General features: G+C 46.0%; 1 protein-coding gene across 3 annotated transcripts in view; it reads right to left on the reverse strand.

Moving 5' to 3' along the window:
• Positions 1-1,307: 1,307 nt before the first annotated feature.
• Positions 1,308-17,618, reverse strand: part of MRPL48 (mitochondrial ribosomal protein L48) — a 70,339-nt gene continuing 54,028 nt past the window's right edge. For 2 of the 3 annotated variants that reach the window (XM_055143932.1, XM_055143933.1), the window contains 3 exons: positions 5,908-6,010; positions 2,864-2,953; positions 1,308-1,584 (listed from right to left, as the gene is read on the reverse strand). In XM_055143932.1, coding sequence (XP_054999907.1) covers positions 1,510-1,584; positions 2,864-2,953; positions 5,908-6,010 — 268 coding nt within the window. In that variant the 3' untranslated portion in view covers positions 1,308-1,509. The remainder of the gene's footprint in view (positions 1,585-2,863; positions 2,954-5,907; positions 6,011-17,618) is intronic. The other variant, XR_008630794.1, reaches the window with a different exon arrangement.

Consider the following 17,618-nt stretch of genomic DNA (forward strand, 5'->3'; position numbering starts at 1 on the left):
GGGATTTGGCTCACAGGAAGTAACTGTGTGACTCCTGACCAAGATCAACCTTTAATTCTTTATTTAACTTGTTCTAGGCAACCCTACTTAGCAGTTATATAACATCTCCTTGAATATTTATGAAGTTGCTCACTACCCCTAAAAGCAAGTTTTTTTTGTTTTTTTTTTCCCACTTACATACAAACCCTGAATCTATCTGGAGTTTTTTTTTCATATACAAAACCAAAATCTAGCCATCCCACAGGCCTTCTGCCCATAGTTTTTGTCATTTGGGGGTGGGGTTGGGGACACACTTGGCAGCGCTCAGGAGACCATACATCATGCCAGGGATTGAACAGGGGTCAAGCCACACACTAGAAAAATGTTTTAACTTCATACTATCTCTCCAGACCCAAATAATTTATTTGCTGAGTTCTTTTTGTTTTTGTGTTTTATTTTTTTTGGGGGGTGTGGGGTTAGGCAGAGCAGTGCTATAGACTACTCCAGGATTAGGGCTCAGGGGTCCTCCTGGCAGTGCATGGGGGACCTTGCAGTGCTGATGTCTGCTGGCCGAGCATGCATTCAGCCCATTGAGCTATTTCCCTGGGTCAGAGTTTTTTATGTTTTATGATCCTTCCTTCACGAAAGGACTGCTTTAAAACAGAGGTTCTCAAACTTATTTGGGCTACAGTCCCTTTTTCAGAAAACAAACTAACAAACAAAATCCAGGAAGCCTGTATTATTGAGGTGGACAAACAGAAAACCAGCCCTCTCCAACTGCACCTGCAGCTACCACCGCGTCCCTGGATAGTTCCGGGGCCTCTTGGGGGCCCATATACTCACTACAGGCAACTTTGCTTGTAATGATGAGTCCACTCTAACTAGAGAAATACTGAGGTTCTTCGGCTCCAGGCAAAAGCACCAAAGAGAATCCCTTAAAAACACTTCATAGAACTGGGGCATTGGTGGGGAAGTGGACACCAGTGAAGGGACTGGCAGTCAAACACTGGCACACTGCATGACTGAAACTCAGTCAGGAATAACTTTGTAACTTTGTAATTAACAGTGAACCAATAAATTTAAATAAATGAGTTAATTAAACAAAAACAAACTTCACAGAGGCCGGAGAGATACAGGGGTTAAGGCACTTGGTTTGCACATAGCAGACCACAGTTTGGTTCCCAGTACCACATGGTCCCTTACGCACCACCGGAAGCAATCCCAGAGTGTGGTTAGATACGGTCCAAACCTCCTCCCCCAAAAGAGAAAGGAAAAATAAAGTTCACAGGCTGGACTAGCTTCTCACAAATACACACGCACTGCACACACACTATCAACTGTCAATTTTTATTAGGTTTGTTTCAAATAGTGATGTGGGCAAACACTCCTCCACGAAAGAGAGGAACTGTGGGCTGTGGGAGGGATCCTGATGCCACCTGAGGGCCAGGCTCTCCAGCCGAACTCTGACAACCCTTGGCACTCCTTGGCACTCACTATCACCAGGGCTGGCATGCAGGAATCTGCAACAAGCTAGTTCAGCTTAGCCAATAGTTCCTCCAGTTCTGGCCGAGCTTTGAATCTTCCCTTGAAGTCCTCTTCAGTGTGCTGGGGAGAAGAAAAAGAAAGTGAGTGGTAATCAATTTTCAGTTACCCAAATAACTGAATAACAACATCAAAGGATGACTTTGACGACTCCGTCATCCAGCCTCAACTTAAAATGATGCTCTCTACTATGTGCCACATTTATATTACTTACTAGGAATTCAGAGTTGAACTGAACTTCCTCTATGTTAAATCAACTTAAGAGTTTGGGAAGAGAAAACTGACATAAAAAATACTAACATCAAAATGTGATATGTATCACAACAGAAGCGCTTATTTGATTTGTCTTTGTTTTGGGGCCACACCCAGCGATGTTCAGGGGTTACTCCTGGCTCTGCACCCAGGAATCTCTGCTGGCAGGCTCAGGGGAACATATGGGATGCTGGGATTGTACCCTCCCCACTGTACTACAGCCCTGACCTAAAGAAGCACTAATAAAAGGAGATAGAAAGCCAAAACTCGACAAACAATAGGAGATAGGGGCAGGATGGAAATGTTCAATTCCTATATGCAGCTCTTTGTGCAACCCAGACATCAGAAGAGGCTCACTCAACACAGATCAGAACAAAGGGAAACGAGATCAAGCCAAGGGCCTCAGTCTGAGATGACTTAATAGATCTGTGTCAGGAGGCTCATCTTGGTAACTGGTCCTAAAGACCCAGTCTCTACGCTAAGGTTCCTACTGTCCCCACATTCCCAGGCTAACCTCCCTTCTGATTGGTACTCTTTACTTATTGCACTACCAACACAGTCAACCAGAAACCTTCTCGCATGTATTTTCCTATTTGTGTCCTGATCAATTACACTATATGCAATCTTAAATCATATTCTTTCTGCTACACAACTGCCTAATAGGAAGTCATCTGGAGTGTGATGGGTCCAATCCCAACATCAGGAAGCTTTTTCTTTCTTCAGGGTTACCCCTGGCTCTGCACTCAGGAATTATTCCTGATGGTGCTCAGGGGACCATAGGGGACGTTGCAGATTTAACCTGGGTAAACCGCGTGCAAGGAAAGCACCCTACCCGCTGTACTATCGCCCGGGCCCCAGCATCAGTAAGCTTTGAGGATATCGGCTTCCTGTAACCCATAAAGCATTATCCCTGAGCCTTGGAAGAGTGAGAGCAAAGATCACAGTAATACCTGTTTGCACACCTTTCCTGACCAGTGGTGCAGCTACCCAATGTTCTCTGTTGTTTCGAAAACCAGGCAGGCCAGACCCTCCTGCAGCTGGAGCCCAGAAAGCCCCCACACCAGAGGCCCAATTCTGAGTTAGCACTTACCTCCTTCACTGACAATCTGACTCCTTCCGGAAGATTGTTCTGGATTATTTCCAAGAAAATCTCTGCAAATGTAGCACTCAGACCACTGATCTACAACAGGAAAGAAGATGCTCTCAGAGAGGGCACTGAACGCCAGTGAGCCAGCAGCCACGGCCTGGGCTCCAGAATCAGGTCCAGCAGAGCCAGAGGGCTCAGGCCAGGACTCTCAGCCCCGGGTCCACACGCTTTCTCTTGCTAAAGAGTGTACTTGCTGAGGAGACTGCCGATGGGTCTGTTCTGTCATGTTGGATTAGGAGGTTACTGTTTTCTTGGTTTTTTTTTTTTTTTTTTTGCTTTTTAGGTGACACCTGGCAACGCACAGGGGTTACTCCTGGCTCTGCACTCAGGAATTACTCCTGGCAGTGCTCAGGGACCATATGGGATGCTGGGAATTGAACCTGGGTTGGCCGTGTGCAAGGCAAACACCCTACCCACTGTGCTATCATTCCAGCCCCAGGAGGTTACTGTTAAGACATTCAGGAGACTTTCCCTACCCAACTCAAGTTTACTCAGACAGCCAAGTGGCAGATCCCGTGCTGAGAATGTGGAAGGGATGAGATGGGAGAGCAAGCAGCGGCCGCAATAGGAATACCTACCACATCTGGGAAGATCAAAGGGTGCTCCCAGAAGAGTTAACATCTGGAGGCTATTTTGAGAGTGGGGGGGGGAGGAGAAAACTGGAAGAATTCAACAATAGAACAGGGGGAGACTCAAAGCATGCATTCAGTAAATCTTAGAGGGTTAAGCACAGTGTTAGGGAATTAAAACTAGTTCCAGTATCCAGAGAGGTAATACTATGGTTGGTGGCAAGTTCAATTTGTCATATATCTAGAGTGATTTATTCCTGATAATATTTAAAGGTGTTATAACTTTAATATGCCTCCTATTACCTTGCTGATGTATTTCTTGAGTGAACCAAAAGGGGATCTACACACAATGGAATAGCATTTGTCAGTGAGAAGGAATGAAGGACTACTCAGCTCTAAGATGAAATCATACAATTTGCTACTCCATGGGTGGATTTGGAGAGTATTATGCCGAGAGAAGTTAGTGAGGAGAGGGACAGACACAGAATGATCTCTCACTTGGGGCATAGAAAGAAACTAAATAGGGGCCTAAGAAATGTCCAAAGGCAACAAAAACTGCAAACTGGTGGTCTTCAGTCAGAAGGGGGAGAAACAGGACGGGGAGGGGGGGACACTGAAACAACAGTGCAGGGAAGCAGACACTTTGGTGGCGAGTGTGCTGCTGGAATGATTTATGCAAGACACTTTATCATCAAGAGAATTGTAAGCAAGAGCACCTAAAATAAAATTTTGAAAAAAAAAAAGGAATGATGGGGCCAGGATCAGTGGTAAACTGCATACTGAGACACGTGAGGTCCTGGGTTTGATCCCTGTCTGAGTTGCATGCGTGCACATGCATGAATGAATCACTACACATGATACAACCTGGGTAAACCCTGGAAATATGGCAAATGCCATATACTGCACAGTTCCATTTACATGAAGTTCCATTTACTTCATGTAAAAGAAGAGACAGAGACAGAAAATAGTTCAGCGGTTGCCAGGAGCGAGGGTGGTGGGGAAAGAAGACCGACTATATTGGGTACAGAATTTCTTTAGGGGTAATAAAAATGTTCTAAAAATGATTGCACTGCAGGTTGTATAACTCTGAATACACTAAAATCTGTGTGCTGCCTGTGAATACAGCTCCCAATAAAGCTGCTACACAAAAGTGGGATAACGCTAGTGTGAATTTTTAACAACTCTCAGTACCCTCATGGAGGTACGATTGTCATCCATATGTCTGCAGTAAAGAGAGAGAGAGAGAGAGAGAGAGAGAGGGAGGAAGGAGAGAGAGAGAGAACTGGTTAGAGTTCAAAGGAATCAGGAGAATGACATGATCACACTGATATAAAGGAGAGCAAAGTGTATGAATCAGAAAGATCTTTAGGAGTAGTAGGTATAGAACTTAATAAATGAGTGGCCAGAGAGATAGTACAGTGGGTAAGGCACTTGCCTTGTATACAGCCGACCTGGTTTTTCGTTTGTGTTTTGGATTTTTGGTCACACCCAGTGATACTCAGGGGTTACTCCTGGCTGTGCACCCAAGAATTACTTCTGGCAGTGTTCGGGGGATCAGATGGGATGTTGGGGATCTAACCCAGGTTGGCCGCAAGGCAAATGTCCTCCCCACTGTACTATTGCTCCTGCCGGCCACCCCCAGCCCCCAGCAGGGTTCTATCCCTGGCATCCCATATTGTGCTCTGAGCAGCACCAGAAATAATTCCTGAGCACAGAGCCAGGAATAAACCCTGAACATTGCCGGTGTGGTCCCCAAACAACAAAAAAATTGATAAATGAGGGGCTGGAGCAATAGCACAGCAGGTAGGTAGGGCATTCGCCTTGCACGCAGCAGACCTAGGTTCGATTCCCAGCATCCCATATGGTCCCCCGAGCACCACCAGGAGTAATTCCTGAGTGCCTGAGCCAGCAGTAACCCCTGTGCATTGCCGGGCATGACCCAAAAAGCCAAAAATTAAAATAAATAAATAAATAATTTTTAAAAAAATTGATAAATGAATGAATATCAGAGAGCAGAGAAAAGCCAACATTAGGCTCAAAGATGGGGAGGATTCTATACATAGAGCAACATCAGTCCTGCTACAATTCACTCTGTATACACTGAGTATAAGACACATGGAACAGCCCAGCTAGAGAAGCCGCCTAACAAATACCAGGACTGAAACTCAAGGAAGCATTTTGGAATATAATGCACACACACACGCACACACACACACACACACACATACACACACACAACCACCAAGACTGCAGACATAGAGGGCATTACATGAGGAGGGATGCAGGACCAAGAACCAATCCTGGAGAATGTCATCATTCAAGGGGCAGGCAAGAGAGGGAGAAGGGGATAACAGAGGAGAAAAAAACCAAAAGAACCAAAAGAGGCCAATACACGCCCAGTTCTCCCTGAGTGCCCACCTGAACCACTCGCTCGTGGGTGGTCAAAACCGAGTCCAGGAACATTTTGCTGCCTTGATCCTGCAGCCGCAGCACCTCCATGGTCTTAGTGGGCATCGCATAGCTGTGGGAAGGGGCAGCCAGTGATTAGAGGGTTCTCAGCAGAGCAGTTCTGGGCACAGGCCCTGCTGTCTGCAATGGATCCTGGCAAAACAGGCTCCTTATCTGAGACCAGGGTCAAACTAGAAATGGGCCAGAGCATTAGCACAGGGATTAAGGCGTTTGCCTTGCACATGGCTGACCCTGATTCAATCCCTGGCACCACATGGGCTCCTGACCACTGTCAGGAGTGACCCCAAACACAAAGTTGGTCCCAGAACACTGCCAGGTGTGGCCCTCCCAAGCCCCCAAAACAAAAACAAAGAAAGCTCTCCAGAAGTTTCTAAGTTGCCCAAAGGGTTAGATCACCACTAATGACTTTCTGCATATCCAATCATGTCTATTCAGAGTAAAACCTGGTAACTACTGACATTTTAGATCAGATAATTCTCTGTTTAGGGGGCTACTTCAGGCATCCCTAACCTCTGCCTAATAGATGTCAATAGCAACACCAAAATGGTAACAAAATTATCTGTAGACATTGTTCTACATCCCCAGGTTGAGCCATCATTACAGATTCTATGCTTCCTCTAAGCATCTTCAATAAAGCTACGTGATGCAGGGTAAAGAACAGTGAACTTGGGGTGCCAGAGTGATAGTACAGCTGGCAGGGCTTGTACTGAGGTTGAACCGGGTTCCATCCCTAGCACCTTATAGTACCCTGAGCCTGCCAGGACAGTTTCCTGAGCTCAGAGCCAGGAGTAAGACCTGAGCACTGCTGGATATGACCCAACCAAAATAAAACACAAACAAAAACAAAATATAAAACAGTGGAGAAAGCTCACGAGGGTGCAGTGTAGAGTTTGCATGTGGGACCCAAGTTTAATCCCCACTGTTCACAGCCCCTGAGCACGGCTGGGAGTGACCCAGCACTGCTGGCCGTGGCGGGAAAACAATAGAACAAAAGACTGTGGATTTAGAGTCAAGTCTTGGTCCTGACACTTGTTAGTGGTGTTAATTTTGCCAAGCACTTTCTCCTCTGAGCCTCAGTTCTTTCATGGGAAAAGAGATTACAATCTAGGCCCCAACCAGCAGATCACTGGGAGGACCGGGAGTGCTAAAGAGATCTGGCTGGTGCTGATCCTAAAAATGGTCCTAAAAACAATCCCAAAAAGGTAGTATTGTGTTTATCCCATCAGAAAGTTCATTTAACCAGATAAATCAAATAATCCTAACAAGAGAACTCCTGACTTTTCATGCCACATCAAACTGCATCAGTTAATAGCACGGGAGATACGGCCCTCTAGAGAGAAAGCCATAAAAGCTTGTCTAATGGAAATGGATTAGGGAGACTGACAATCAGTTTTAGATTTAAATGCTGGCTCTGTAACCCCTTTGATCTTGGACAAATTGAGTCAGCTGTCTGAGTATGCTTCTTTAGCTATAAAATGAAGACAGTAACACCCAGTTCTTAGGGCTGTTGCTATCACTACAGGAGATCACGGAAAGAGGGTGATCTTTCTACTAGGGCCAGTCCTCTAGCCGTATAGTGAGTTCAGCTAGGTATCTCAAACTTCCAGGAAGCTTAAATAACATCCTTCCCACTTTTCAGCACAATCTATAACCTCATTTTCCAAGTCCAAATTTATTATATAAGTATACATACATATAAATATATGTAAAAAACAAACTCATAGGCTTGGTACAGAAGTTTAAATACTGTAACTATGCAGATGCAATTGGAAAAGTGAAAAACATTCTAAAACATTACGTCTCCTGGGGCTGGAGATATACTACAGCAGGTAGGGAGCTTACCTTGCATGCAGCACACCCAGGTTTTATCCCCAGGATCCCACATGGTCCCCCCCCACCCCCAGAACTCCCAAGAGTAATTCCTGAGTGCACAGCCCTGAGTAACTTCTGAGCATCACCAGATGTGCCCCCTCAAACAAAAAGTTATGTTTCCGGAATGGCTCCTCTGGCTCCTCAACGGCCGTGATCCCAGAGGCATACAAACCAATCTCGGAACCCAGCGGCTTTTGGCAGAAATTTCTCCAGACTTATTACTAAAATATCAGAAATCCAAAATCATATGCTCTTGGGGCTGGAGAGATAGCACAGTGGGTAGGGCGTTTGCCTTGCACACAGCCAACCCGGTTCGATTCCCAGCATCCCATATGGTCCCCTGAGAACCACCAGGGGTAATTCCTGAGTGCAGGGCCAGGTGTGACACCCAAAAAGCAACAAAACAAAACAAAACAAAACACCCCACCAAAATCATATGCTCTTCATAACCAGCAATAGAAAACAAATTATCTAATGATGCCTTTCCAGCAGGTCTGATTGTTGGGGAAAATTCCAAATAATAATGGTGGGTCTTTTGTCAAAATATTGAATGTGATCAAAGTGGAGAGACAGTCAAGTGGAAATCATCTGCCATACAAGCAGGGGGAGGAATGGGTTGAGGGGTATACTGGGGTTCTTGGTAATGGAAAATGTGCACTGGTGAAGGGATGGGTGTTTGATCATTGTGAAGGGATGGGTGTTTGATCATTGTATGACTGACACTTAAACTGGGAAGCTTTGTAACTGTTTTCATGGTGATTTGATTAAAAAAAAAAGTTTTCTTTTGATACTCTGCAGGTATCAAAAGTAAAGTAGGAGTTGCCTCATACTCCACTGAGCATGCAGTTTATTCTTCAATAGATATCTGAACAATATTTATTGATTTATTTGTTCATTCATTCATCAAATAGCAGTTGAAAATCTGGTTTGTTTGGTTTCGGGGGAATGAGGGTGGGGATGAAGATTAAACTCACGATAATCACAAAACATGCACTCTCTCACTGAGCTATGCCCCTGGTCTGTTCCATTTTAGTTAGTTATTTGGTTTGGAGGCCACATCCAACTATGTTCAGGGCTTACTCCTGGGTCTGTGCTCAGCCATCACTCCTGGCAGGGCTGGGAAGGCTGTATGTGGAGCTAGGGATTGAACTTGTGTCAGCCACATGCAATGTAAGTGATCTACCCTCTATACTACCCCTCCAGCCCATTATTTAATTTTGTTATTTTAGTCTGTCACTGTCACTGTCATCCCGTTGCTCATCAATTTGCTTGAGCGGGTACCAGTGACATCTCCATTATGAGACTAGTTGTGGGGCTGGAGTGATAGCAAAGTGGGTAGGGCATTTGCCTTGCACGCGGCCAACCCGGGTTCGACTCCCAGCATCCCATATGGTCCCCTGAGCACGGCCAGGAGTAATTCCTGAGTGCAGAGCCAGGAGTAACCCCTGTGCATCGCCAGGTGTGACCCAAAAAGAAAAAAAAAAGAAAAAAAAAGACTAGTTGTTACTGGTTTTGGCATATCGAATGGCAGAGCTTGCCAGGCTCTGCCATGTGGGCTAGATACTCTCAGTAGCTTGCCAGGCTCTGCCATGTGGGCTAGATACTCTCAGTAGCTTGCCAGGCTCTGCCATGTGGGCTAGATACTCTCAGTAGCTTGCCAGGCTCTGCCATGTGGGCTAGATACTCTCAGTAGCTTGCCAGGCTCTCCAAGAGGGGCAGAGGAATCAAAGCCGGGTTGGCCACATGCAAGGCAAATGCCTTACCCACTGTGCTATCACTCCAGCCTTATTTCAGTCTAGTTTATTTCATTTCATTTCCCCCTGCTGTTTTCGCTCCAATGACCAGGGCTTGCACTCATGCCTGACTGTGGGGTTCACACATTATAAAAAAATAATTGAGTCACAGTGAATTATAATGGTACTCATGATTGAGTTTCGGCTGTACAATATTTGAGCACCAATCCCTTCACCGGTGTCCACTTACTTCTAATGATGCCCCCAGTTTCCCTCCCACCCATCTGCCTTTATGGCAGACACTTTTTTCTTTTTTCCTTTTAGGCACAGTGGTTTACAATACTGTTACGGATAGGGTTTCATGCATATCCCTTCACCTTCACCTCCTTTTAGAACCCAGTCCTGCTCCTGACCAATGGCTTCCTCTATTACTACTATGGTGACCACACACTTCAACTGTGGTGCTTGCTGGATGCTGCATATCCGGTGAGGTGCTTGCACTCACCCATGAGCACTTAAATTGAGACCACAAGTTATGGCTGTGGTGCTCATTTTAGGTCACTGTGGTGCTCACCTGAGCTCAACACATTTGGGACACAGGAATTTGAATTTGTGACCATATGCTCCAAGGCAGGTGGAACTCTAAGTTACTGTGTTATTTGTCCAGGAACTTGCTAGGAATGAATCTGCAAGACTGGGGCAATAGCCACCCTGGAAGTGGCCAACCTGGGATTGACTGGTTCCCAGAATCCCATATGGTCTCCACATACCTACCCAGCACCACCAGGAGTAATTCCTGAGCACAGAGACAGGAGTAAGCCCTGGACACCACAAGCTGTGGCCCAAAATCAAAACAAACAAACAAACAAAAGAGTGAATTTGAGAGAGAAAGCACACAAACACCAGCACTATAGTAAGGAAAAGATAGTAAAAGATAAGCTCTGAATGTTCTGAGGACAGAAGAGGACAAGTAGGGCCCAGGAAAGGCTTTGCAGCTGATGTCATGCTTTGTCACTACTCAAAGAATGAACATGAGTGGTTACCTGGAAGACATTCTAAATAAAAAATAGAGGTCCTCAAAAAGAACCACAGAAAAACCAAACATAGTTTGATAAAGAACCCTGGGCACTCTGATTTTTTCTTTGACAGGGGGAGGGTCATACCCGGAGATGCTCAGGACTTACTCCTAGTTCTACACAAAAGGATAATTTCTGGGGCTGGAGCGATAGCACAGCAGGTAGGGCATTTGCTTTGCACGTGGCTGACCCGGGTTCAAAACCCAGCATCCCATATGGTCCCCCGAGCACTTCCAGGAGGAATTCCTTGTGCAGAGACAGGAATAACCCTGGGAATTGCCAGGTGTGACCCAAAAAACTTGAAAAAAAAGATTACTCCTGAACTGGATCGGGTAGAGTGTCTGCCTTACACAAGGCAGACCCAGGTTCGATCCCCAGCATCCCATATGGTTTCCTGAGCACCGCCAGGAGTAAATCCTGAGTGCAGAGCCAGGAATAACTCCTGTTATTCCTGGACCCAAGTGTGACCCAAAAAGAATAAAAAAATTACTCCTGGTGTGCTCGGGAGAACCAAATGGGATGTTGGGGATCAAACCCAGATCAGTTGTGCGCAAGGCAAATGTATTGCTGTGGCCCCAGTCTGATCATTTCAAAGCAGAATAGATCTTTGAGTCATAAGACAATAGGTAATTCTCTCTTTGGGGGTGCCTGCTTGAGCAAATCGATGAGCAATGGGATGACAGTGACAGTGACAGTGGTATCAATAGATTTTGTTTTCTCCAATCTATTAAAAGGGCAGGGGGAGGGGATAAAGAGATAATACAGCAGGTAGGGCACCTGCATATAGCCAACAAGATTTGATCCCTGGCACCACACTTGGTCCTCTGAACCCCCGTCAAGAGTGATCCCTGAATGCAGAGCCATGAGTAAGCACTGAGCACAGCTGAGTATGGCCACACACGCCCCTCCCCAATTTTTCCCCCACTGATCACACATTAAAAATGAAATAGAAATCATTGATTTTAAAGAGTTGAATATACCAGCATAACCAAACATAACAGAATCGAGCTGTTGTTGATGCACATTGCCAGGGGAGGGACACAGAATATTCTCCCAGGGTACCAGAAAACTTACAATCTGTGGACTCTGACAATTGTAAGGCTCCAATTAAAAAAATAAAATAAAAAAGGAAGTGGGGACCAGGGATACGGCTTACATGGTTAGAGCACATGCCTAGTCTGTGCAAGGCCCTGACTTTGATCCTTGCCACCACAGAGCCTGCCATGGGTGTAGCCCTGGGAGCCCCTGAATACTTATTATCCATACTCTTTGGAGGAGCATCACCAGGAGTGGCCTATGCCCCCGCCCTCCCTTGCACCCCTGGGAGTGGTTCCTATGAAAGAACAAAGGAAGAGTAATCTCACAGAGGGAAGGAGCATGGGACCCGGGGCAGAGCGTGCAGGCTAGCTCAAGCCTAGGAAGGGGCTCCCAGATTAAGAAGGTTTCCGTCTCTCCAGGACGCAGCTCAGCTGGGGCTACTGGCGACTGCAGGATGGGCAGGAAAGGCCTCTTTCACTCCTCTCCTGGGTGAGCTGCAGCTGCAGCCATACAGACCATTTATAGAACAAAAGCTAGCCCAATTCCATCTCAAGGTCACAGCTCTGCCCCCATAATCCCAGAGGACAAATAGATCAAGATGAAATGAAAATCAGAAGAAGAGAAAATCATTTCATCTCTGAAAAAAGCTGGGCAGTGAGAATGCCTGATAGGAGGATCTGAAAACCTCAATCAATACAGAGAAGGCAGCTGCTGAAAATGAACATCTCTTTATGCTCGCAGAATCTAGAGCAAAGAGCCAGGCAAAAGGCAGAATACCATTCAGTCTATTGTTCTAGGAATCATGCTCATTTCAGCTGAAACGCAACCCAAGCCAACAAATATTTAGTCAGTGCAACTCTGCAAGGCTTTTTTTCCCGGAGCGGTGCTGATTCTGGGCTGGGGTTCAATGTGAAGGTCTGAGGATGTGGCAAGGCTCAAGCCCTGCAGTGTCAGGAATTACCTAGGTCACACCAGTGGTGCTGGGGGCCACCAGGGCTGCACCTGGCAAAGCTGATACTCAGGAGACCATCTATGGGGTGCTAGGAGCCTCCTGCCAGATAAAAAGCCCCGTAGTATCTCTCTGGCCCCAGGACTGACATCTGATGAATAAAGAAATGTTCCTGGCCTTCACAGAGCTTAGAATCAAAGAAGGAAGAACTAAAGCCAAGGGTCTGGAACGATGTTATAAAAAAGAAGTTACAGACATCTCACAGCTGCCGCCCTGTAAACTCAGCGGCCCAGCTTTTCAGATTCATGACCAATCTCGGAAGAATTGCAAGCCAAGCCATAGATATTCACGGGTACACTGGCTTATGGTTGGAGACTCAGGCAAGCCACTGGGAGCGGGTGGGCTGAATCCTACCCTGCCGAAACCCTGGCAGCCACCCCTGCACCCAGAGCTGCCACCATGCTAATGGCCCAACTGTGCTGCTTCATGACTAATCTCTGCAAAAAGGCGCACCTGTTTTCTTTCTTTCTTTATGATAAAAAATACACATGTAGGGTTAGCCAGCTGGACTGTTTAGATGACCTCGATTTTGTTGACACTATCCAAGGCGCCATAGCAGGAGCTGCCGGGATATATGCCCTTCTCTCTCCACCAGGCCTAATCTGGGTGTGACCTTGGCCATGTCAATGTCACAGACAAGGCCTGTGGAATCTGGCGCTTGTTGGCCTTGACACCCACCACGAACATAGTGTGTTCTGCACAGCTGGCTCAGCGGTCAGAGGGAACTCGAAGATGGCATAATGGTCAAGCTGGTTCCTCGGGGTGGGGGTGGGGTGCTCTTCCATGGATACTTGGGCTGCCTTCTCAGCCGCAGCCTTTTGGGTCTTCAGAAGGTGGGTGATATGCGAATCTTCTTTCTGCAGCTGTGGACACCTTTCAGCACTGACTTCTTGGCCTTCAGAGCTTCTTTGGCTTCAACCTTTAGGAGGGTAGGGGCTTCCTTCTTGGCTTTCGGTGGCATTTTCATAAAAAGCATATACCAGTTTTCAGGCGGAAAATTCCGGGGTCTTCTTGGAGTGGGGGAGAGTGGCTTCCCTCCATCCCCGTACTTCCAGAAGCCCCAGCGAACACATCCATGTCCCATACCCACCACCAAGTAAACTCACTGGTCTGGTTCTACGGCTCCCAGACAGAGCCCCGGGAGTACACGGCTGCTCTCAGCTCCTCCAAGTGCCACAATACTGACAGCACAGGAGGAGCACACCAAACTAGAGGGGACCGTGACACAGAAGCCAACCGAGCTCAACAGAAAAACAACAGCTTAGCAAGCCCTCAGGGAAGGACTTGATGACCCACGGTGAGATGATACAATTTTCACAGATTTCATTTTACTGGATAATTCTATTAGCCATTTAGTTGTAACAAGCAGTATGAAATACATTGTTTTGTGCCTGCTAAGGGGTCAGGCTTGGGGCTGGGGGGAAACTGGAGACAGTGGTAGAGGGAAGGTCGCACTGGTGGTGGGGTTAGTGCTGGAGCACTGAACGCCCATCACAATTGCATTACGAACGACTTTGTAAATCACGGTGTTTAAATACAGTGAAAAAGAGGCAGCAAAATTACTACCTTTATATAATAACTTAAAGAAGCTCCTTGAAGGGGTTGTGAAGATGGCATCTAAGAAAAAAGCTGACGTTAGGTGAAAGGTAACCTAAGCTTTAGATAGAATATGAAAAGAGGAGGGAGAGACAAATAATCCCTAGAGGGAGAGGGAGAAGGAAAGAGAAATGTGAGTGAGAGAGAGGCAAGCCCAGCCCATGAAACACTTAGCAAGTCACATGAGGAATTTCTTACTTTCATTGCAAGGGCCTGGGAAGCTAAGCACAGGAATTATGTGATCATTAGTTCCACGCAAGAAAGATCACACAAAGGGTTAAGGGGAGAACCACTGATGGAACTGAGAATTTGGGGGTTAAGTAGGGGTCTGTATCTAGGACTTACCTCTTAGTACAGACAAATTTCTATTGTTTTAGCATTAATAATTGTAACAGTAGCCAAAAGTTACAGGGCAAAGTTGTAACTACTTCAAATACATTAACTCTCTTAGGCCAGAGATGTAGCTCAGTTTGCATATAAGTGATCCTGATTTTAATCCCCACAAATTAACCACCATACACATGTGGTTTATTTATTTCAAACCACAAATAAAAACATGTATGTTTTAATTTATATAAAATACATATATATATACACATACATAAAGATTTGCATACAGATCTTTGCATACCTATGTGCATGTGACTCCCTTAGTTTTCTCTACAGTCTTCTGTCTAGGTATTTTATTAATCCAATTTCACTGACAAGGAAATCAGGACACAAAGAGGTTAAGTAAACTGCCCACTGTCACACAGCAAGAATGCAGCAGGACCAGAGTAAAGGACAGGGAAGTCCTGCCCGAGAGCCGGCCAATGCTTTGGACCCACTATGTTCACAGTACTTGTTTGAATTTTTTTGTTTTGTTTTGGAGGCCACACCTGGCAGTGCTCAGGGAAGTACTCAGGAGCAACTTCTGGCTCTGTGCTCTGGAGCTAGAGGGGACGATGAAATGCCAGGATCAACCCCCAGCCTCCCACATGCCAAGCATGCACTCAGTCCACTGAGCTGGTTCTCTGGCCTCTGCATTAACATAACATATAGAAAAGTACTTAGCAGAGTGGTGGGCTAACAGTAGCAGATCCACAGATATAATCATCTACCAGGCTGCCTCAAATTCACCGGTACTTTTGACAGCTGGCTTTTAAATCTGGGTTGGCTCAGCGGCAATGTGCCTGCCTCACAAGTATGGGGTCGTGACTTCTATCCTCAGCATCCGACATGGACTGATTCCAGAGACATCATTTGGGATCTCCAGCACCACATCGTGTTCTATGGAACACGATGACCAAAGCCTTTTTTCTTTCTTTTGTTTTGTTTTTAGGTCACACCTGGCTGTGCTGGGGGTTGCTCATGGCTGTGTTGTGTCCCTCCTGGTGCTGCATGGAGGATCACGTGACGTCAGGGCTGATCCCAGGGCTCCTGCTTGCCAAGTAAGTGCTTGAGCTCTGTGAGTCATCTCAAAGACGACTCGGTCCCAAATTGTTGGAATTACATTCTAGACCTTTTTTGTATTTTTGAGTGTGCGGTGGCAGGGCCTCACACAAACGAGGCAAGCACGTCCTCTACTACTGAGCTACATTGCTTGCCAGCTTAACAGTTTCATGTAAATTTAAATATTCTTTTTTCTCTTTTTAAATAATGTACTGCTATTTGTTCAACAATTCATTAAGCTGATTGAATTGGGCATGAACTCCACATTACTTTTATTTTTAAATTGTATCACCATGAGATAGAGTTACAAAGCTTTCATGTTTGAGATTCAGCCATACAATGATGAAACACCCATCCCTCCACCGTGCACGTTTTTCACAACCCATATCCCAGTCCTCACCCTGCCCCTATCGCAGACAGTTTCCCCAATACTGCCTCTCTAATTTTGGGCGTTATGTTTTGCTCGAAAATTCCCACAATCATTCAAGCCTACCTGCCAGGGGTAGATGCTAGATAATGTTCTTTCCATTGCTCATTTTGAATATGATGAGAGCTCACACAGCCGCAATTGTACATGTAAATTTCTAGATTATAAATGGTTGGGTTCCAGAGACATCTCTGTATGGCACTAATCCATTTTGGGATTCAATTGGACTTTCTGGGCCAGGGCTATTGGCAATTTAAATATTCTTGTAAATTTCTTATTAATTATTACTCAGCTTTGATCTAGCATTCGTGCTACTACAGAAATGAAAACCGAGAAACTCTCATAAAGAGAAACTTGCATTAAAAAAAAAAACCCTGTACAGGGGCAGGAGTGATAGCACAGCGGGTAGGGCATTTGCCTTGCACATGGCTGACCCAGGTTCAATCCCCAGCATCCCATATGGTCCTCCAAGCAATGCCAGAAGTAATTCCTGGATGCAGAGCCAGTAGTAACCTCTGAGTATCGATGGGTGTGATCCGAAAAGCAAACAACCCTCCCCCACCACCCCCTCAAAAAAACCTGTACACAAATAGTCTGGCTGGGCTACAGACAAACAAACAAACAAAATACCCAACCTTGTACTTGTTTACCATGTGCATAAACACAAAAAGGGACATTGGCATCCTATCTCTCCCACCACCCATGTTTAGTAGTCTCACGTCACTTCCCCCAACCTGGGGAGGTCGATGGCAATGGGCAGGGGGAGGAAGGAATGAGGGTCAGGCTGGTTGGTCTCAGTTGCAGTTTATTCCATTCCCGTCTCCATTCTCCTCTGATTCTCCTCCTGCTTCTCCCTCTCCCATGCTACTTCATTCTCCTTCTTGATCTCTCATCAATCTCCTTCTGGCTCTCTCATTCTCCTTCTTCTCCTGCCTCTTGATCTGGAACCCCCAGCCCACTCTTACAGCCTACTTAAATCCCCAAGCATGAGGGGTTGGGGCTTACACATAGGTGTGGTCACAGTTCTTTCCCTCAGGGGATGCTGCTTCTAGGACAGATTCTCATACAGCAAGATGACCCACCTAAGGGCGAAATACCATCTAGGGGTGCATTTCTCCTTTCCTTAGTCCAACAAGCAAACATTCATAATATTAGTCATTTTGTATGGACACAGTAAGAGATACATTAAATTTATAGAATTGCTCTCCTGGGGTCATCTTGACCTCAGACTACAGTGCTCAGGCCAGATTAGTCTTCCCTATCCCTAGCAGGGTCCTAGTCTCATCGTTACTTTTGGATCATGACAGCTTTTGTCCATGATCAAGCTCTTAACTTATAGTTAAGAATCGTGGTGCTTTGGCCTGGCCATTTCTATGCCAGGGTAGCTCACAGCTTGCCCTGGGTCCATTCAGTCCCTTATCAGGACCCTGCTTTTGGGGTGCTAGGAACCAAGGGCAACTGAGGCTTAAGTCGAGAAA

This window comes from Sorex araneus, chromosome 6 (assembly GCF_027595985.1).
Source record: "Sorex araneus isolate mSorAra2 chromosome 6, mSorAra2.pri, whole genome shotgun sequence".
Classification (NCBI taxonomy): Eukaryota; Metazoa; Chordata; class Mammalia; order Eulipotyphla; family Soricidae; genus Sorex; species Sorex araneus.